The sequence below is a fragment of the Lissotriton helveticus genome, chromosome 2_2 (assembly GCF_964261635.1).
Source record: "Lissotriton helveticus chromosome 2_2, aLisHel1.1, whole genome shotgun sequence".
Taxonomy (NCBI): Eukaryota; Metazoa; Chordata; class Amphibia; order Caudata; family Salamandridae; genus Lissotriton; species Lissotriton helveticus.
In genome coordinates this window covers 190206064-190228512 of record NC_136060.1, presented here as the reverse complement: position 1 = coordinate 190228512, position 22449 = coordinate 190206064, and the positions used below count along the sequence as shown (strand labels likewise).

The 22449-nt window shown below is 44.3% G+C and overlaps 1 protein-coding gene across 1 annotated transcript in view; it reads left to right on the top strand.

Moving 5' to 3' along the window:
• Positions 1 to 22449, top strand: part of FAM114A1 (family with sequence similarity 114 member A1) — a 271172-nt gene that overhangs the window by 190611 nt on the left and 58112 nt on the right. The window contains exon 10 of the mRNA XM_078678335.1: positions 16503 to 16664. Within this exon, the coding sequence (XP_078534461.1) occupies positions 16503 to 16664 (162 nt within the window). The remainder of the gene's footprint in view (positions 1 to 16502; positions 16665 to 22449) is intronic.

Genomic DNA, 22449 nt, shown 5'->3' with positions numbered 1-22449 from the left:
GAGCTAGATATGACAGGGCAACAATGTTATCCACAGTTGAGCCCCCTGGTCTAAACCCCGTCTGATAAAAGGGCAGAAGTCCTTGCGCCTCGACCCAGTCCACTAATTCAGCCAAAAGTAGGCTTGCATAGGCCTTGCCCTCGATGTCCAGGAGGGCGATCATTCGGTAGTTCCCTGGGTCCGTGTTTGGCCCTTTTTTATATATTGGTTGCAACAGTGAACTCCTCCAGGAGTCTGGGACATCCCCCAGTAGCCTGCATTCCGCATATAATTGTGCCAGGGTGTCTGACCAGAAGTTTGTGTCGTCCCTAAAAAGGGAACTTGGTAGACCACTAGGGCTGGGGGCTCCGTTCTGTCGTATCTTTTTTAGAATTAAACAGACCTCCCCTTTGCTTGGGAAAGTTGAAGCGGCTGGAGGGACTACCGGCTCTGCTGGGGTGATTCCATGTCCCTCTCCAGATGTTGAGGTACTGTTCTGCAGGGTGCCATTCGGGTCATCAGTTTACAGTCTTTTAACATGGGCTACCCATGTAGCTTCATCCAGAGGATTCTCTATGTTTGAGGTCCCGTGGAATAGTTGGTTTAGGCATCGCCAAAAATCTTGAGATTTACACGGTACCAGTATTTCAAATATTTTCAACCATTTTGCCTCAGTGAGTTTGCGTTTTGACTCCCAAACCTGATGTGAATAGTTTTTAGCGGCTGATTTGAGTTCCTTTTTAGCAGACTCTGGCCTTGTTTTTTGAAAGGCCCTTCGTTTGGCCTTTAAGTGTTTAGCGCATTGCTTTATCGCTGGAACTTGACCCAGGATGTATGTTGGATTTCGAGGGATACTATGTGTGGTGTGCCCCCGCAGCAGTGTGGCCAGAGCATATGCAAGTTTGTCCCATTCCCCTATACAACCACAGTTATTGTAGCCGGTCTGCCATCCGACCCATGATGTTTTCCATAAAGCAAATTCGTTGGTTGTCCTTGCCCCCCATTTAATCCTTCTAAGGAGCCTGAACTGTTCTTCACCATGGGATATTACGATGCAGGGGACGATATTGCGGATGTCTGTACTGATGGTTAAGTTCAGAATTAAGGCGGCATGGTCACTTTGACTCCGAGGAAGCACTTCGAAGTTTAGCATATATTTTTGTAGCCTCTCACGTTATAGAATGTAGTCTATGGGGGTCTGAATGGTCTGATTGTTATAAGTGGGTGCGTGAGATAACCATGGCTTGGCCTTTGTAAATAGGAAGTGCGTGGTGGCCAGGTTGTATGCCCGCATAAAGGCATTACATCTCGCAGCGCTCCCAGCGGAATGATTTTATGCATGTTAAGATCCCCAAGGATCATAGGTTCCATAGACGCAAACTGAATGAGCAAAGATTCAATCTGTGCAATCAGTTGAGTCAGCTTGTCTTTGGGGGCCGGCCCGTGGGGGTTATAATATACATTGATTAAGAGAAGGGATAGGGGACCCTCTCCCGTATTAAGCCCTTTCAGGATCCCAGCCAAGAACATGTCAGAGTCGTTCTTTTTCTCGGTGAAATGGACTTTCAAGGCGTGTTTGATGTATATGGAGATGCCCCCCGCAGGTCTCCCAAATATGGTGCCTTTAATTGCAGGTTTGAAGTATTCTGTGTAGCCTCCTATTGGAATGGACGTGGTTGACCACGTTTCTTGAGCGCAAAATATTCAGCCCCTGCAAGGAGCGTGGTCGCCAAAGTACTTTGTAGAACCTTCGTCATCCCTGCGACATTCCAATTCAATATGTTTAGTGCTTGGATGTTGGCTAGAAAGGGCCTGGGCTGAGCACGGCTGTTGCTTGGGATGAGCCAGGCCTTTGTCGGTCCGGACCCCTCACTTATTGGGGACTTGAGTTTTGTTGGCCATATTGGCCGCGACCCACCCGCAATAGGCCGAGATTGGAGAGGGTGTGGAGCAAAAGGGGGTGGGGGTTTTAGATGTGGAGATGACCTGTCTCCCCCCCCAAGGCCCATCGACCATGCATTGAATGTTCAAGTTCGCTTGAGCAAGGGAGCCCTCCCCTCCTCGGATCCCCTTCAATATGCTGACCATTGGGGGGTTCTTAGTTGGAGCCTGGAGGATATATGGATACTTTTCCTGTTCCAACCTCGGCACTTCGATACCCCATTCGGCAAATTGTTCTTTTTCCATGAGGACTCTGTCAGCAATGTCTGTGTTGGCCCAGGTTACAATGGTTTGTTCTTTCCCTGTGTGTGAAGGCAGGGAGACAAATTGGACCCTGACAATGCTCTGGTTGAGATCTGGGAGAGTGACTGTGTATGTTGGAGGAGGGTCAAAATATTTGATCTATTAAGAGAATCATGATTGCCCTTTGAAGTATAGCTTGGAATCATGCTCGTTTTTGAGAAATGGACCTCTCCCAAGGTTCCCGTGGGGGGGCTTGTTGTCCCAGGGTTGAAAAGGGGCCATTGCATAGTGAGATTGGGGCCCATGTAGGTGGATCCAGGCTAGAAGGCTTGCAGGGAGTCGGGGGGTCAAATTCCGTTCCTTGCTTTGAACTTAGAGACACAGTTCTGGTGGGGGCGGCATTAGTCTGATGGAGTTGGACTACTGGCGGACCTTGAACATTACCCGGGTAGGTAGTCGTGATTCCTCTGTGCCTGGAGTTATTCTGGGTACTAGTGGAAGAGGTTGGAATCGAGCTGTTAGGTTGATGAAAATGTCCCATTTTTTTACCTTGTACGTTTCCCGGCCAAGTTGTTAGGCAGCCTCCATATCTGATATGATTCTCGATACTGGTGGGGAAATGTACCGTTAGTGGGCCTTGAACATTCCCAGGGCAGGTTGTTACATGTCCTCAATCCCTACTGTGGTTTCTTGATGACATTTGGGGTTCTGGTAGGATTCCTAGTGGTGGGACCCGATGGTTCCTGAGTTCCCGTTCAACCGTCTTACAGCTGCGTCGGTACTTTGTGCACCCGGCATCCCATCATGGATATTGTTAGAATTGGAGGGGTTGGATGACTGTCCAATTCCAATGTTGGTGCAAGCCCTGCAGTGTCAGGACCCCCTACGTGTGGCTCCTCGACTTCTTAGGACCATTCTCTATGGCTGCTATCTCTACTGAGGGCTGGTTAATGGTTTGTGTGTTCAATGAAAGTAGGGCAGGCGAGGGCTTCGCATTAGACTTCTTGCAGAATATTGGGAAAAGAGGCTGATTGTGTCCCGGCTCAGTGGACCGATTGAGTGCAGGATTTGTTTGTTCTGTGGCCAAAACATTACACTGGTGATTTTTTAGCGCTAGACTCGTAGCTTGCTTCTTTTGTTTTTTGAGGCGTTTCTTCTCTCTCCATGTTATTGGGGGGCGACCTTGGCAACTTCCGACCGATTAGTGGCAACTTCCGACCAATTAGTGGCACCTTCCGACTGAGTAGTGGACCCTGAATTGATGGAAGTGGTGTCCCCTGTAGTATTGCTCAGTCCCATTGGGCCTGCTGAAGCTCCCAGAGGGGAGGGCTGAGCGGCCGATGTTGATCGCTGATGTGATTGTATGGACTCCGGATTTTTACCCCCCACGACTGGCGTGTGGCTGCTGGTGTACTGCTCAGTGTTAGCTGCAACAAGGCGAGTACTAATACTGAGCCTTAGTTCCTCCACCAACAAGGAGAGTACTGTCGGGAGCGAAGACAGTTTGTCTATCAGGACTGGACATCGGCAATCGGGAGTAAGAGAGGAAGGAAAAAAGTTGTTCCTATTTGCGGCCAGGTTACCTATTTTTTTGTCCATCTCTACCATTTTCGTTGCCATGATTTGCAGGGTGTCCATTTGCAGCTCGAATTTCTCAGATTGCCATGTTAGCACGTTAATGGCGTTTGAGAGGGATGTGTTGACTGATCTTAGCAAGTTGTCCTGAGCACATGAGAGCTCAAAAGGCAGGAGCGGTGGTGATCTATGTAAGGAGTCCCTTGACCCCGGATCAAACTCAGGAGATGATCCTATCAAGATGCGTGATCCACATTTGCTAGTATGGGCTACAATACCTGGGGTTGAGGCGTCAATGGCTGTGTCTTCTTTCAGCGTTGGGGAAGTAAACGTCTGGATTTTTTAGATATTATGCGGGCTGCTGCAGCCGGTCAGAGTCACCCCGGCTGTTCCTGGGAATGAGCCCTCTTCCTGATTTCCTACCTGTTTTGTTATATGTGAATCAAGAAAAGCTGGAGAGACTGCCAAGTTGTGGGAAGACAGAGATCTTTTCGTCCGCCCCCTGAGCAGTGTAGATGAAAGACGGTGGGAAGATGACTTTGTCCCCATTAATGGGGGGGGGGGGGTGGATCTATTGATCCTTCACCTGCTGTTGTGCTGACCCTGGGGAATTTGTCTTTGATAATTGTGGCTCCAGGAGATGTTGTGGCTGTAAAAGGCTCTTGGACCTTAAGGACATCTTCATCATCATATTTGAGTAAGGGGGATGTTCTATCAATGGAGATATCTAAACACTCTGAGGGCTGATCCTTCCTGTGTTAAGTGTCCAAGTTAGTCCACTCTAGGCTGCCTGCTACTGGGACGAAGCCGGTCCTTACCCAGCTGTGCATGTCATATATATTCCCACTCTTGGTGTGGCCCTTTGGGTGGACCTTTGGCCCATCGGGCCCCCCCAACCTTGGTGCCCTTGTTGGTTGACATGACCGATGCAGTGGCTACAGCCCTCCTGAATGGGGGTGGAGGTGAGGCAGAGGGGGCAATAAAGCGGGCAAAGGGGCACTCGGATGGAGTCTCCTGACTATAACTGTGGGGGCCACGTAGTTAAAGTCAATTATGCATTCCAGACCGGAACCCCCCACCTTCTGTGGGTCCGGCCGCTGCTCTCTTGATGTGGTGTTAACCCCTCGGGCGTTCCTCACACCTCCTCGCCACGCCTCACTTCTTCTGCCACTAGCCGCTTGCGTATGCAAAACACTACTGAATGAGCCACTCAATACCCCTGTGTCCATGCGCAAAGTGTGTGTGTTGCCAGTGAAAGTGCACTCACTTTTTCCGAGGGATGCAGCTCACGGTACACACATCGCCAGAGGGGGAAAACTGTCCATCCAGCAGCTGAAATACAGCAGGCCGCGGTGCTGCGGGTCGCCGTTTGCGACTCGCAGACCTTGCCTCAGTAGAAGGGGGGCCAGGCAGGCAGGGAGGCAGGAGGCAGGGAGGGATCCAAGCGGGAGTCCAAGCCAACACGTCCCGGTCCCGGTCCCGGCTTACAGCTCCTCGCCTATGCTGCTCTCCGGCTCCTCCGGCGGTGGCAGTTTCCCCTGCGGTCTCCCCTGCGGCGGCGGCGGCGTTGTTCTCTCAGCACTCGGCTCAGCGTTCACATCCGACCGCATGCAGCTCACAGCCCGCAGCCCCCTCTGCTCCTCGCACAACGTTCGGCACAACGTTCGGCTGACCACAAAACGTGGGGCGGAATAGGCAAGGATTTCTATGGAATCAATTGGTTTATTTAGGGATAGTTTCTCCATGTTCGAGAGAGATAATAGGAATGTTTTTAAGGAAATTCGCACATGCCTGTTTTGAGGCTGCTATCTTAGGACTATTTAGAGAAACATAGACATTTTTAAAGGTTTCCTGAATGTCTGATGTTTTGGTCATAGTAGTACCTTGGAGGTCTCTTATCACTGTTATAATGGAGTTATTGTGTTTAAATTTGGGTAAGCTGCAAGAGATATAGGAGTTTTGTACTGTTTTGGGCCTTAATTGTGAAGTGCGCTCTCTTACTGAGTATATGAATATATTCGTATTTGAGTCTCTTGATTTCTGTCATTAGGGTGGGAACCTTAGGGTGTCTGTAGATGTCTGTCTTTTCTTTAACCGCTTTTTCTAAGATGGATAGAGGAGTCTTGATGTCTTTATTTCTTTTCGACATTCGACTAATACAGAAGCCCCTTGTAGCGCATTTCAGGGCATCCCACAGAATCACTGGGGAGGAGACTGAGTCAGTGTTTTCTTTTAAAAATTGAGAAATTTCCATACCCAGCAATTCTTTATCCTTCTCAGACTTTAGGAACTCAGAGTTCATACGCTATGCACATGTTATGGCGTGTGCTGGGGTACATTTAAATGAGGTCATGATGGCTGTATGGTTGGAGACTAAAATGGGTTCTGTTGAGGAATCAAGTGAATCCTGAACAAGTCCAGTGCTAACGAATATGAAATCCATCCTAGAGGACATATTGTGGGGAAGTGAGAATAACATAAAGTCACATCCTGTAGGATTCTGGAGTCGCCAAACGTCTACCAATTTATGGATTGAGCTTGGCTTTGGGAGGTCTATATTAGAATGCTGATTGTCTATCAAGAATTACATCCATGGGTAGGTTGAAGTGTCCCCCAATACAATACGGGCTGATTGAGACAGCAGGGGAGCTGGCCAGATCAAGACCCAGCAAGTACGAAAGAATAGGGCATGCTTATGGCCAACCTTATTTTGCTTAAGGATAATTATATCTCCTTTAAGATTGTTACAATAATCTAATCACACAGCTAATCTAAACATTTTCTACATATCACCAGGCGATTAAGGCCCTAGAGAGAGAGATCACGTTTAAGCTTTGTGGCACCTGTCGCTGAGGCTGTTTCTCTCTTGCCCTCAGCGCAATGGTGCGAGGAGCTGTCCACCTTTTTTATTACTAAAATAGCAAGGATTCAGCAGGACCTTTTAGCGGCTCTTCCCACCGATTGCTCGGCAGCCGGCCTGTGTCCTTCCTTTTGCCCATATTCTGGACAGCAACTTACGAACTTTGCACAGATTACGGAGGGTGCTGTTCTCCCCCTTCTCCAGTCCCTGAAATCCGGCTCTCCAACCGATCCGTGTCCAGCCCGAGTGCTTTCGGAGGTGGCGGAAACGGTCTGCGCTGAGATCACGCAGATAGTGAATCTCTCCTTGGCTGCGGGCGAGGTTCCTCTAGTTTGGAAACAGGCCAAACTTCTGCCGCTTTTGAAAAAACCGGGACTGGATGCGTCGGCTCCTGGGAATTTCCGCCCCATCTCCCTTTTACCGGCACTCACGAAAATATGTGAGAAGGTGGTACTTCAACAATTGGAGAGCTTTGTTGAAACCTCCAACGCCCTCCACCCTGCTCAATCGGGCTTCAGGGCTGCATACAGCACCGAGACGGCCCTGCTGGAAATGACCGAGGCAATTCGGGACTGCCTAGACGGAGGTGGCAGAGCGGTCCTAATTTTATTGGACCTCTCTGCCGCGTTCGATACCGTCCCTCATGAGCTCCTCCTCGGCCGGCTGTCTGCCATAGGCATTGGGGGGGTTGTGCTAGACTGGCTGTCCTCTTTTCTATCGGATAGGACCCAGCAGGTCTGGATGCCTCCCCATGCCTCTGAGCCTAAACCTCTGCTTACAGGGGTCCCGCAGGGGTCCACTCTTAGCCCCTTACTGTTCAATGTTTACATCACCCCCCTGGTTTATCTAGCGGAACAGTTTGGGGCTAAGATCATAGGGTATGCAGATGATACCCAACTGCTGTTCACTTGGCCAGATGATAATCTGGATACGTCGACAGTCCATCTGTGTCTGTCCTCTGTATTTCGCTGGCTAACGCAGGCCCAGCTGAAATGCAATGAGGACAAATCTGAAGTGCTTTTTTATGGTTCCTTCCCCCCCTCGTTTATGAGCACACGGTGGCCTTCTAACATTCCTAGCCCGAAAGAGATGGGGAGACCTGCCAAAAATCTTGGCATCTGGTTCACAGAGGATCTCAGATTCGAGTACCATATTAAAAAGCTTACAGGCACCTGCTTTGCCACTCTAAGAATGCTCTGTAAATTTTTCCCCTTGCTCCCTAGGGAGGCTAGGGAGTCTGTTGCTCGGGCGCTCATACTGGCTAGGTTGGACTATGCGAATGCACTGTTCAGTGGCATTCCGGCATATCTGGTGAGACGCCTGCAAATTATCCAGAATGCGGCTGTCCGTCTATTATTTAACATCCCTAGATGGAAGAGCGTCCGCGCTGAGATGCGCACGCTCCACTGGCTTCCTGTTGCACAGCGCATTCTGTTTAAATCTCTGGTGCTTGCGTTTCGTGCAACTCATGATCAAGGCCCCCTGCATCTGAGAAAGAGATTCACTAGCTATGTCCCTGCACGCACCCTGAGATCTTCCACTCTGTTTAAATTGTCCCTTCCCCGCTTCAAACGTGCTAGACTCGGTGGCAAGTCGATATCTGTGATTGTGGCTCGGGCCTGGAACGCTCTCCCTCTCCATCTGCGCTCCATGCCAACAGTGGCTGCATTCAAAAAACATCTGAAAACTCATTTATTCAAGAGTGCAATCTAAGATGCTTTTTTTTTTTTTTCTCTGTGTTCTGCTGTCTGCCTTTCCCTTTCTCGCGCCAGGATACTCTCCAGTAACGGAGCGCGCTATAAAATGGTTTATACTTATACTTATACTTATACTTAAGTCAAGCATCTTAGGAAGAACTGATAATCTGGCGTGCAAGCTGGACAGCAAAAGCCCAAACAGATAGCCCAAAGGCAGTTGCATCTGGCTTCATGCCATAGGCCACATGGCAAGACGGGTAGGGGGAGGTAACAGGAAAGGAGATAGGGAAGGAAGTGAAAAATAAAAATAAACCAAAGATCCTCCTGTGGAAAGAGAGGGAAAGTCCTATGGAACGAGGTGTGGATCCAAGAGGCTGTGGGGGCATCAGTGCAGTGAAGGAGGTGGGAAGGAACTCACTGCACCAGCAAGTTAGTGATCTATAAGTATTTGAGAACGCTGCCGAACAAACTGGTGGGGGAATCTCGAAGACACGTAAGATCGAGTGATGAACATACAAACCATGGGGATACATTATAGATCTGTAAGAGATCCCATCTAAGCAAGGCAAAGTTCCCCGGTTGCAAGGAGGAGCTATGACTGTGGGAAGTGGACTAAAACTGTGGGAACAGCAAATACAATAGTATAGAAGATCACCAAAATAACTCTGCCCCCATAGCCAGTTCCAATTCTACAAAGCTATACTGAAAGCAGACAAACATGAGGCAATACAGGTCAGTGGAGACATCATGAGTACCAGGTGTCTGGTCAGTTGCCCTAACAGTATTGAGTGCTTTATCAAATACTTAAGCTGGAGGTGGCATACCATGGTATTACAAGCTTACAACAACCATAGCACTTGAAAATCAACAAAAATATGTTTAAAAAAAAAAAACAATCATAGCACCATTGCAACATTACTACGACAGCAGAAACTGAGATAGCCAGATACTTATATACTAAAACCTAGAAGTGTTACAAATTGAGAGAACACCACTCATATGCATCTTAAAGCATTAATGAAGTACTGCAAAAACATAATGCAAAATAGATACAGTTGTAAGATCTTCAAATTTGTGAGGTGTCCACAGTGCAAATGGTGTATAGTAGCCTGCAAGCTCAACAGTGGAACAGGTACACAGTATATCTTGTGGAGATAAACAAGCCATACGCTCCACCCCAGGTGGTAGGCCTGGCATCGCTGCAGGCATGAGGCACCCAGCAAATTTATAAATTAAACCAGCCTTTAGCAGAAAGTTGCTCTGGAGGTATCGGGAAAAGAGTCAAGTGGCTGGGAGGCTCAAAGAACCAGAGGCTCCATCTTTGTCTATCTGTGTTTCAGTTGTATTGTCCAGGAGGGTACAGAGGTTAGCAGGCTCATGGAAGGTCTGTGTTCTGTCCCTGAAGTCGATTTTGGATCTTGAAGGACCAACAAATGAGTTGGGGATGGCTCTTTCAGTGAGTCTCTTCCTTAGGGCCAGAAAGCCCTTCTTCTTTTCCGCAGCGTCTCTCGCAAAGTCTTGTGAGATAGAGAACCTATAACCATGCCAGATGAGCTCTTTGGACTTCCTCACATGGGCAAGAAAGGCTTCCAAGTGTTGGTGGCATAAAGGCGTACAAATTACCAGATATGGAGTTCTAGAGTTTTTGTGCTGCAAGGTAGGGATTTGGAAGTCTTTTTCGAAAGATATCTTCAAGGTGGCTGGGATCTAGGATTCCAGAAATCCCACCGTGGAGGTGGCCCTCTCCTCTCTGCTCTCGGGTAGCCCTAATATTCTAAGGTTGCTTTCCCTGTTGCGATCTTCTAAATTAATAACATCTTCGCCTGAGGGAGGAAATTATCTGATCGGTCCTTTGTATCGGTTTTCCATGGGCCATATTGCAGTCTTCTGCGTTCCTTATTCTAGATTCCGCATTATTGATTCTGATGTTCAAGTCCTTCAAATATCTCTTAATGCTGCCACTTCCACCTGAAGTAGGTCTGTATTCTTTTTGATGCTCTGAGCAATTTCATGTACTGTTATATTTTTTCAGGATAGCTTCCATTGTTGCAGAGTCTTCAGATTTACCTTTAATAGGGGACTCCAATAATGGGGGTTCTTGCATAGTTTGTTTTATCTTCCCTTTACAGTCTTTATACTTATTTTCTTTGAGTTCAGCCATACTGTTTTGATATTCATGGGGAACCCATACAGAGGGTTCACAAGACAGAACTTCAAATGCCAAGCCCAGTGCCCAGGTTACGAGTGTTGATTCACAGGCGGCAGGGTAGGAGCCCCCTAACAGTGCTGAGTGGCCTGGCAACATCCTTGTGTCAGAAATGCAAGCAGTGGGCCACCGACCACACACAGTGGAGAGAAGTTCCTGGTAACCATAAGCTGGGTGCTGTGCTATACTGGTCAAGACGTTAGAGAATGTGGTAGTTGGGGAAGGGGCAGCTGAGCTCAAGGCTGTGGGTTGAGAGGGGCCTACAACTGGGAGACTTGGAATGCATGAGTAAAAGGCCGGGGAAGAAGGCAGAACTTCATGTAGGCAGGAGTGTATCTCGGGAAGACCCACTGGCACCCTCCGACTTACCTTAAATTCTTCACCAGGAATTTCGAGTTCTCTGATTGATCGCCATCGTAGGAGGAGGCAGACTCACACGGGTGGCACCATTTTGAAAACCGTCCGTTCTTAAGACGGAAGTCAGAGAAGCCTGAAGAATGGGCTTAACAATCCATCGGCCTGCAGCAAAGCATCTATGAAGCCTCTAGGGAGACCCACAAATCAGCCCAGGCAAAGAAGCGGCAGCACTTGGATTTTCGGAGGTGTCTGCACTGTCGTTCCTCATGAAGCTCAAAGGCGAGCCGTGATCCAGCACAACGCCCAAACCACGCCCCTCTGTAACTAAGAAAAACTTTAACACAAAACATTCTTGCAGCCATATGCTCTGTAGCTGTCCTGTCCCTGATCACCAGCCTGTGCATCACTGGTGTGAGACACTGCAGAGCATTGCGTTCCTCTCCAATTTGTGAAATTGCAGTCCTCGCATGAACAATTTGCAGATACAGTCCCACATGTGCAACAGCATAGAAAGTAGCCTTGTTTCTGTATCATATCAAAGCCACTTGCAGTGTAGAGTAGCAGTGTTTCAGTCACAAAGTAATTCTCCCTGTACAGTAGCAGCGTTTTGTTATCATGTCAAATCAATTTTCTGTGTGCAGTAACAGTGTTTTGGTATCATGTCAAAGCAATTCTCTAAATGCAGTAGCAGTGTTTTGGTATCATTTCAAAGCAATTCTCTGTATGCAGTAGCAGTGTTTTGGTATCATGTCAAAGCAATTCTCCTTGGACAGTAGCAGTGTTTAGACATCACATCAAAGCAATTTGCAGTGTACAGTAGCAGTGTTTCGGCATTACATCAAAGAAATTGACTGTATAGAGGCGCAGTGTTCCAGTATCACTTTAAATCCAATCTTCGTGCTGCACATGCAGGGCTGGACTGGGAGAGTATATAGTTAAATACAGCCTTATTGCACGCTACAAAAAAAATAAGCAGTCCAGTCTTCAAGTGTTGTACGCATTCTCCAATGGATATGAGTTGCTTTATTCAGGGACCTGTCAACCCAACTTTAGCCAACGTGTTTCTTCACATTCACGATTTCATCAGGGCTGTGTATGAGTATCAACAACCTCTTTTAAGCACCTTTTGTGTTAGTATATCCTTTGTCATTCCAATAAATCAGTTTATGTCTTCGAATTGTGTCCAAAGTACAGTCTCAATTAATATAGGAGCTCAGTAAGTTCACTAATATAGTACTCTCAGCGTAAACTCCAGAGTAGTGATAGGCCGTAGTTCCCCCTCCAAACGCTGTCACATCACAGTGGGATAGCATATTCCACTTGCTCAGCGATTGAACACGTTGCGAGTACACGACGGTCCAGGTAGTACTCGCAACGTGTTAAATTGCTGAGCAACTGGAATGTGTGTGACTACATTTTGCTCTCTCACAGGGAGGGGGCCCTCCCACGCTAGTTCCCTTCAGTGCCAGTGTTTAGGTCGAGCAGTCGAGACCGCTTGTATATACTTTAGTATATACTTATATGTGTATATACTTTGTGGGCTCTGGAGATCAGCCCTAGGACTTGTCTGCTTCCGCTTAGGGACTTTTTTTCTGGCAACTGCCTCTATTTAACTGTCTTAATAGAAAACGACCAGCAGAGGTCAGTAAAATACCAGAATTGCTTTCTGCGTAGGGACTTTCTCTTTTTAATTTTTTTGGCAACTGCCTCGATTTAACTGTCTTGATAGAAAACGACCAGCAGAGGTCAGTAAAATACAAGAATCACTTTAGCATTCTCTAGGTTCCAGTCTATAGAGATTGTCTTCCATGAGCACCCGTAGACAATAATATTTTTTTCAAATCTTGTATTTCAGTTATATGACCACCTAAGGCCCTGATTTTATATTAAAAACAGAGCTTTGGACTATACCATTTCCCGGTGAAAGGCAATATTTCTCCATGTGTTGTCATACCTGGTGTGTCACGCAGTTTGGTGCCTATTTTCCCTCCATTTTAAAGAACAGTTGATGTTTCAGCACCCAGGCTAATGTGCTGCATAGCTAAATACATATGAGGTCCCAAAGGCGAGACTGATTGCATTGCAAATGCTTGTTTTACTTCATAATTACTTTAGTGTGCCCTAGTGTTTAGAGCCTGATGTGATATAACAGGACATTTCTGATGCATATTCCATCTTTATCGGATCCAATCTCCTGCCAATACTGATGTAAATTCCGTTTGGAGTGTTTTGCTTTTCTGATTGCTGCTATTTGACAGAATACCAGATCAGATTGTGTGCATTTGAAACTGGTCTGTATTAAGTTATCCTTTTATACTTATTTTCTTTTTCTCCTTTTTGCTTTCTTTCCTTCTGAATTGTGTCCGTCTTTCCTTTCTTCTTTCTTTCTTTCCTTTGTTCTTTCTTGCCTTCGTTCACTCTTTCTTTCCTTCTTTCTTTTCTTCTCTATCCTTCTCATTCTTTGTTTCTCTTTCTTTTTCTCTTTTCTTCTTTCCCTTTCACTTTCCTTTTCTTTTACCTATTTCTTTCTTTTTTCTCTTTTCCTTCCTCATTTTTTCCTCTTGCCTTCCTTCATTGTCGCCTTCTTCCAATCTTTCTTTTTTCTTTTTTTCTCTACCCTTCTGTCTTTCGTCTTTCTTTCCTCCCCTCTTTCTTAGTTTTTCTTTGTATCCCTCTTTCCTTTTCTTTCTTTCCCGCTTTCTTTAGATTTCCTTCTCCTTCTTTCTATATCTTTTTTTCCCTTCTCTGTCTCCTTTCTTCTCTCTTTCCTTCCTTCTCTCTTTCCTTCCTTCTCATTCTTTGCTCTTTCCTTATTTCTTTCTCTCTTTTTCTTTCTCTCTTAAACACACATCAGTGGGGGTCAGAGGATCAGGGCTACCGCAAAAGCTGTAGCCGACTTGATAAATCAGTAGGGGTGTCAAGAATGCCCGTTTGCGGGCTCTATGACATTCATTCGATTGCTGTGAATACTTGTAAAACTTTTAATTGGAGGCGTCGATGCTAACAAAGGCCTAACGTTCAATGCACATAAATGCAGTTAGTCTTGCCACTTAACTTTGTACTACAAAAACACCACGCATGTAGTTTTAAATTGCTAAATGTATCCACAATGCCTGATTTGCAGACTCGGATCCTGTCATCACAACTTGACAAAATGATGTGATCCTAGTCAAAACACTCAACTTTACGGTCTCCTTTCCATCGACAGCAAAATATAGAAACATTTATTAGTGAATCAGTTTAAAGCTACAAAATAAACACACTCATATCTGGTTTGTTAGACTGTAAAACATTCATGCATAGTTATATATAAAAAAAGATATCTTTGATTTTTTTAAAGCGGACTATAGGTAGGTCATGAATGTAATGTCAGAGCGCAGAAAGAGTGCACCCAGGTATAAGTCAATTTAACACTCACCCTATCTCACCGATAGTCAGTGTTGGGTACGGTGTTGGACGTTCCCAGTGAGTCCATCAGCGACCAGGCTAGGCTCCAGTGCTGTGGTTAGTCACAAGGATGAATGTCTGGGCAGGCCCTGCAGTACACGCATGGCAAAACCACACGATCAGGAGGAGACCGCCTTCATTCTGAGTAGGGGTCTGCCAGTGCTTATGCTGCCAGGCCCGCCATCTTAAATGACCTAATAGGATGACGCTGCATGACTGTCTGGATTAGAGTGGACTCCGCCAGGCCTGAAGGGGGCAGAGCAGCAGCTGGTTCTTTGCGGTGCATGTATGTAGTTACAAAAAAGGACCTCTTACACCAATACAGTAACACTCATTTTGCAGCAAACACTCTCTTCACTTCAGCTCGCCTTGCAAAGCCTTGTATCTTTTCAAAAAGGATGTGTGTAAACATGCAGGATGGAGAGTGCGGGGGGTCACTCACTTGCTCCTGTTCAGACTCCAAGCCTCTGCAAACGAACCTCCTGGGATCACAGAATCTGTCAGAATGAAGCGCAGACCCGTTCCAGTTCTCTTAAGGGAGTCTCGGTGCTGAGCACTGCTTAGCAGAGGCACAAATTAAACACTACCCAGCAGGTTTATTGAAGATGAAAGATATTAGGCTGTTCTGCTTTTCTATATATGATATACCCGGAGTCTTCCAATTGCCTGTTTATTTTATGTAAACAGGCAATTGAAAATTTGAAATCTGTTTTTACAATTATAAAATGAAATTGAGATATTGTGTATTTATAGTAGTTATATATGATGCTTTTCTTTTAACACAAACTAGTCATGCATCACTTTTCTGTGGCACTGAACAGATGGATTGCTCGTACCCAGTGAGAATTCCACTCTTGCTACCAGATCCTTGTCTTACTAGAATCCAGTCAAGCAGCCTAACATTCGTGTACCCGTGGCTGCCAAGGTAGATGTCTTTGCACAGTTTTGTTAATAAAAGCTAAATTAATTTGCACCAAACCAGTTTCGTCAATATCTGTGTAGTACCTCTCTATCTTTCGGAGTTTTAAATTCTTTCTCTCATTGCTTGTGTCTCCTTTGACGAAGTATGCATCTTAGTAGCAATTACATTATAGAAAAATATATTATCTCCGTGTTAACTATTTGGCCAATTAAAATATCTTACCACAAAAATAAACGTACATACTGAGGTTCCGTGAAAATCGTTACGACGTTTTGGGCATCGCCGAATATGGACGAGTGTGGTATCTATGAACCGTAAATGACGAGTTTAGTAAGTGTACGCGGTATCGCCATGCTACTCAGAAGAGTTCATCTCATTTACAGGTTTTTTCCAATGAACCCTCGGGTTCCATTTTAGATACGGCATCCATTTTGTTTCTTGCCCTCACGTAGTCAGCGAACAGGCAACTGTCCGCATCGTGACCTTTTGTTCCCAAGCTTCACGGAAGAAGCATATGCCTTTTCGTGCGTCTTTTATGAGTAGGGGGAGGATACTGCTAGAGCAGTTGCCTCCGCTCGAAGGTGATTCCACCGTGCCGGTCTATTGTTACAGCCTCGCACGTGCTGGGATCAAGCCCTTTCAAGCTACGATTACGCATCCAATATTATCCTCACCCTCTCTTTTCCCTGTTGTCTGACTTCCCTGCAGCTGTTCTTGTCTCTTTCTTTTGCTTATTTACAACTCAAGTGGAATGTACCTAATGGTGGGAAGATGTGCTTTTACAGTTGGGACTGGTGATGTTATTGTAATTATGTTCCGGGGTTCTGAATACATGAAAGCGATCCTTTTGAATTTTACTGTGGGAACTGAGCTGTAACCTTTTGCTTACATATTGTGCAATGACAAGATCTTGTATAAAAGAGAGCGACCCACAAATACAAGTGGAAGCAGGCTCTTGGAACCTACACTCTGTTGTACTTCCCATGACTCTTGCATCCCTGCAGTAATAAACGCTGATCTTTGACGCCGAAGGAAGTCTCCCGTGTCTCTGTCTTTAGTGCGCCAGAACAGGTATCCCACGAAGGTTTTAGGTGTTGGTCCCTGGCACCGCTGGGCCTTAAATAGTCCAGTCCTTCAGTACAATAGGTTGAAACAACGTTTATCTACTCGTATGACTTGTACACACCTTGGATGCCATCTGTATAGTGGAAGATCACTTAAGAAATCTATTATTGTTTCAGTTGCTGCAATGTGTATTATTTTATTTTTTACTAGGCTAGGAAAAAAGCTCATGACTGGCTGTCAGACGCACAGTCTACAACGCCATTAGACCCAGAGAACGTGGCAGTGGAAGAACCTATAGTTGCAGTGGAAGAGAATGTTGAAGGAAAAGAAGATGAAAGCAGAATTGAAGAGAAGAAATGCAACACTGTGGAGGTAAGGCTGAGCCAAATACGCAGGGGTGAACAACATGTTTGAACATTTCTCTATTCTAATGTTTTATTTATTGTGTTTACAATATGCACACTAAGAAGGGAATTTTAGTTTAGTGCTATAGATTGTTCTGAACAGAAGAAGATGATTGGGTATTACTGAAAAGTGTGACTTTAAGGGACTTTCTGATGCAGGGGGCGAATGTTTGTGGCTTGATGTAGCTTGAGAGTGGGCATTATAGTTTAAGTTGCATAACAGGAAACACCTGTCTCCATTTTGTATGGATTTCAGATAAAATCTGGATAGCAGCAGCATGTTGGTAAAGTGGTGTTTTTTATTTGGCTGTGTGTAGTGGTATATTTTTGCATACACATAAGTACAGTCTGTGGCTGTCCATGCTAGGCATGTGCAGGTGAGACACAATTATCAATATTAATGTCACCGTAACTGGGAACATTGGAGTGATTTATCAGTTCGGATTCGTGTTTTTTGGCATGCATTCAGTTGGCCAATTGTATGGTGCAACTCCGACTGTTATTGTGCAGGAAAAGCTTAAAAGGAGGTCATGTAGTGGACTTTCAGATTGATCATGGTGGCAATGATGAGAACAGTAAAGTTCAGGTCTTCGCAGGGGAAGGTTCACTGAAGCTGGAAAGTATTTATGTTGACAATCCCATGGCTAAGGCATTTCTGGTTACTTTTGTGAAAGACGAAGGCCCTTCCACATTGTCGTAAATCTTGTTATACACTGAAGATTGCCAGATGCTAAAAGTCGGAGCATTACAATTTTTATTTGATTAAAAATTCTCAAGACGGATTACATACTATGTAATGCTGTATTAAAAAAATGCCAGAGATGAACAAGAAACAGTATTACAGCCACCCCTCAGATAAAACTCCTGGTTACCACCACTAATCGAGAAACCCCCATTTACTAATGGTTCCAACAGTCAATTATGCCCGCAAGTCGAGCATATGCATCCCTCTTGGTAACCCAGCTCTGAAATTCCCTCGAAAATGCCGTAAACAAGATTTAGGACCACCTCACTTACAAACAACACATACAAATCTGTCTTTGGTTGTAACCACCCCAAGTCATGTCAGAGCCTGTCACTATGCCTGGCGTTTAATACAAATGTAAAGTTGATGCCTAGAGCTAAGCAAAGGAAATCCCTTAACGGTTATGTTTTGTTACAGTTCTTTCATGTTGGACGAAATGGACAGATAGATTGGACAGCTCCTGAGCATGTGTAGAAGAAGCAGATTGTCATGCTTTTAGAAGCAAGGGGTGACTGAATACACATTTGTAATGATTAAAGTCCACGCTGATATAACAGCCCTATCCTCCATTACCTGGGTGTCCATGAGAAATAATGCATGGCTTTCTTCATCTGTAATATTAAAAGATTTACAGGTCAATGTTCTTCACTTTTTATTTATTATTAAAAGTGGTTGTCTTTATGATCTGTGAAGCTCTTCAAAGGCAAGGTAAGGTCTTGAAGGTATATTTCTCAAACATACTTTTTCACTCCCTTCAGGAATTTAATCACTCGAATCCTTGAGGGATTTGAGTAACAAGGTAAGAGTAGGATCTACATGAACATCTTGATAAATTCACATATTTTATAACAAATTGAAGCCGCTCACATATTGGGCTAAATTTTAAAGGCTGTGGTTGTAGTTAGTGTCAAGGGAAAGGTGTATGTTTCTTTTTGTGAATAAGAAAGTGTCCCTGCTTTCTTATCAATTAATCCAGAATATCTGACTGCGAGAATCTCAACGAGAAGCTATAAATGTAATACCCCCCATTCCCACTACATTATTGACATGATGTTGAAAGGTTTCCCTGGCCTATTGATAGAATTTATTATAGATGTATAATAATTTAAATAATGTTTAGTCTACTTAAATACATAATTATTATCATCATTCTTCTTCTTCTTCTTCTTCTTCTTCTTATTATTATTATTATTATTAACAATAAGATACCTACATAACATAGCCCTTGCTACAAGGGCGAAAGAACTTTTTATGTATTACAGGGAAAATGCATACAAGATTGTGACAAGATAAGGCAGGGAAGTAAAATGTGTTTTAAAGTCTTTTTTCAGAAAAAGGGTGAATTGGGCTTAAGTGTTAGCCTTTTTCGGTAGGCGACTTCAGAATGATAGTGTTAGTGCTTTACACATGGTTCAGTGTCTGGGATTTTTTATTTTTGATACTTCGATAAGCAGGCAATAGTTACTTCTTCTATCTCTTTGTTCACTATTGAAGTGTAGTTTGTCCTATTGAAGTGTAGTTTGTCCTTTAGAAAGAGTTACTTCTTCTATCTCTTTGTTCACCATTGAAGTGTAGTTTGTCCTTTAGATAACTCGTGAGGCCCTGAGGAAGGCTTTTTAGGATGACACAAGCCATTCTGAAGGGAGTCCTAGCTTTATTAGGGAGTCAGTGGAGGGCTTTCAGAATGGATGTGATCTGATCTGATTTCTTAATTCCTTTGAAAGTATGAACTGCAGTATGAAGGATGGCCCTGAAAGGATCTATAGTGGATCTGGGCAGGCCATTATATTGTATTGCCAATCTCCTACCAGAGCTTGTACAGCTATTATAATGTCCGGTGAAGAAATGGAGGTTTTTAGTTTCTTAGGTCCTTTTTACGAGTTCTGCAGATTTTGGTGTAGGGGGTACCAAGATACTAGAATTCTTGAATGTAACGAGCATTCCTTCATCAAAACCCACAGATTACATGTTTTCTTGAATTGGGGAATAACTATATAGACACAGAGATAGATACTGGGTCTTTTACCTCATAGTTTTCTCAATTCTGTGGAGAAAACTAAGGACATTTTCCAATTGTCTGACAAAGGGCTGGTGGGAGTGAAGGAGTGTGGTGGGCAGAGGATCTTTGTGGTCTTCATCATGTCTGGGGATAGCACTTTCTTATCTCCCTTGCTCCTGCAGGGATTGGACGGGGTTGCACTGTGCAGTTACCTGCAGCCCCTGCCCCTGCAGCATCAAATACAGGCCAAGTATCTCTGGGCTGGAAATGATCAGGCACGCAGTTTCAGACTTGATCATTCTAGTACCCAGTCACACTTGTAGGTGGGGGAAATTGCTTGCAATGAAGGTATTCTGTTAAAGGATTTGGAAGGAGGTGTTTTTGAAGTTTTGAGGATTTATAGTTTTTGGTTAGTGATTAATTATGCTGATTTGTGAAACTTGCTAACACAGGAGAGATGCATCTATAAGTCCTTTGAGTCTTTAGCATGAAGAAAGAGGAATTCCCTTTTTGTTGGCTTTAGTTTCATGGAGAGTGAGGTCATTCATTTAATACGTTTTCATGGAAGATTTCTGCGATATTAAGGTGTAATTGGATTTTTTGTCGGCATTAGGATGATGACAACCTTTTTAACTATAGCATAGAGCATAGTGTTTCCATGTAGAAGTTAAAAACGGAGGATGCATAACTATCTTGCTGTTACAACCCAACACAAGGGAGGGCCTACGTGGAAGTGACTGGTCTCTATTTGTTAATATGCTGCTTGGTGCAAAATAGAAAATTGTGCTAAAATGAAAAAGTCTATCATCTCCATCCTTCCATGATTGGTCCAGGAGGAATTGTTCTATTATGGTAATGAAAAAGCTGACTTTCAGTTTATGTAATGAGAGAGATGCTGCAAAACGTAAACCATTGATTGACCATCTGCAGAAAGAAGTCCATGGCCATCCTGGCATACTCCAGAATACTTTATGCACTGACATTGTGCAGGCATCCCTGATTAAAGGGGGATATAGCAAGCTAACCAATGATGTCAAGATTTATCTATGATGGTTAATTGCTGGTGGTGCCCTGCACCATTTGAATTAATGACCCCGATTTGGGATTTTGCTTTAAGTATGTAATACAATGTCTGTGAATAAAGGAGGGGCCGTGAAGTCCTGTTGTACTCTCCAAATAAGCAGCAATGAGGGTAGAACCCATTTGTACAAACTCGAACTTTGATGAGAGGAGGGGAGAGAAACATTTCAGTTCTAGACCCTTCATCCCCATTCTGGAATAAAGGATGCTGCTTAGGGTCATATGGTTAAAGCTGTTGAATGCTGCAGAAAGTACTGAAACTAGAGAAGGGAAATGATGGTGCGTTCCTACAGTGTAAGAATCAAGTAGTTAGATGGTGGCTCTGCCTATGCTGCATTTGATGTGGAAGTCATATTGGAATTGGAATTGAGATGGTTATTGTTCAAGATGTGAAAGAAAGGTTGCAGGGGAACAGCGTTGTCAATGATTTTGTGAGGAAATTAAGTTTGGAGACTGATCTCAGGTGTTGGATGTCAGTGGGGTTGAAGATCAGTTTCATGAGTAGAAGTGTAATAAGACCAGTTTTGAGCATAGGGAGAAATGTTCCTTTTTCATGGGTGACTTTCTTGACACTTATCACATGGTAGCCACAGCTATCTGTTCTATAGAATGTTTTATTGTCATGTACGTCTCTGGTCCACTCCATATTACATCATGGAATTGACCGGATTTCATGTTCCTAAGAAGTCAGTATACACAGCCTCTCCCAGAGTTACCTTCTTCCCAACCTTTGCATTGTGATATTCCAGTCAGACATTGGAGTTTGTGATGAATAGATTCCTGAGATCGGTGGTCTTACCAGGGTATCAGCTCCTTCAAGATTAGGGTAAAATAATTAATTGCCCTGCAGCAATGTTTATGCTGTGCTCATGGAAAAGTGATCACTTTCATAAATGTTTGTTTCAAAGTTCAATATAAAGAAGGTAGATATATTTGTCATTTTATACCACACTTATTTTTAGAACTGGGCACGTCGATTCAAATAGAGAAAGAAAGCGTCTGTGTGAGATCATGTAGGGGATCCGTTTGGTCAGCAGGGTCACTTCGGGTGTAATTCCATGACACCCAGGAGGTTAGATGGGAGGGGCAAAATGTGGTTAGCGTGGTCAGTAGGGGTTTTTCCACATTTCGATGGGTGGGTTCTTCTTTTCAGGGGTGGGAAGGGTGGAGTTTGGGTAGGGTTCACTGCAGAAAAAAGAGTAGGAGCAAAAGGTACAGATAGCACACAACGTAAAGATTTGGTACTGAGTAAACAAGGAGTTTACTTTAGAGAAAGTATTAATATTAGGAACCAGTAAATGTAAGATCCTATCAGTTAACGCTAATAGAATTCTAAACAAAAAAAAGTATGGTGCTCTAATCAGATGGTTGACATCATTCAATCCTCAAGTCTTGTTCTTACAGGAGACGCATTTAAAATCTAATTCTCTTAAGTTATTTTTACCCAGGGTCTTTTCTAATGTTTTTTTTTGCGCCTGCAGGCCTTGCTATGAGAAGGGTTGCCATTTATTTTTTCTAGAAAACGTCCCTGGGAATTCTTACAAGTACATAGGGAGCCACCTGGGAGATGGATATGGGTGGCAACAAGGTTACATGTGAAGATTTAGAATTTCATAAATTATTATAGTCCTGTTTCAGATGACATCTCAGCCCTGGTCAAAATTAATGAGCTTTGGATGGGAGCCCCTGGTCAGTTTATTATTGGAGGGGATTTTACACTTATACAGGATTTAAGAAAGGATACTTCAAATAAAAACAAAAAAAAACTGAAACCAAATACCAAAAAATGTGTGAAAGCCATTAGACAAGAATATCAACTGGTAGATCCGTGGCGAGAAATCCATTCTGATAAATATTTTTTTACCTGCTATTCGCACCGTTCTCAGACCACATCGATTTTTTTCTCACATTTAGATCACTTAAGGTTTT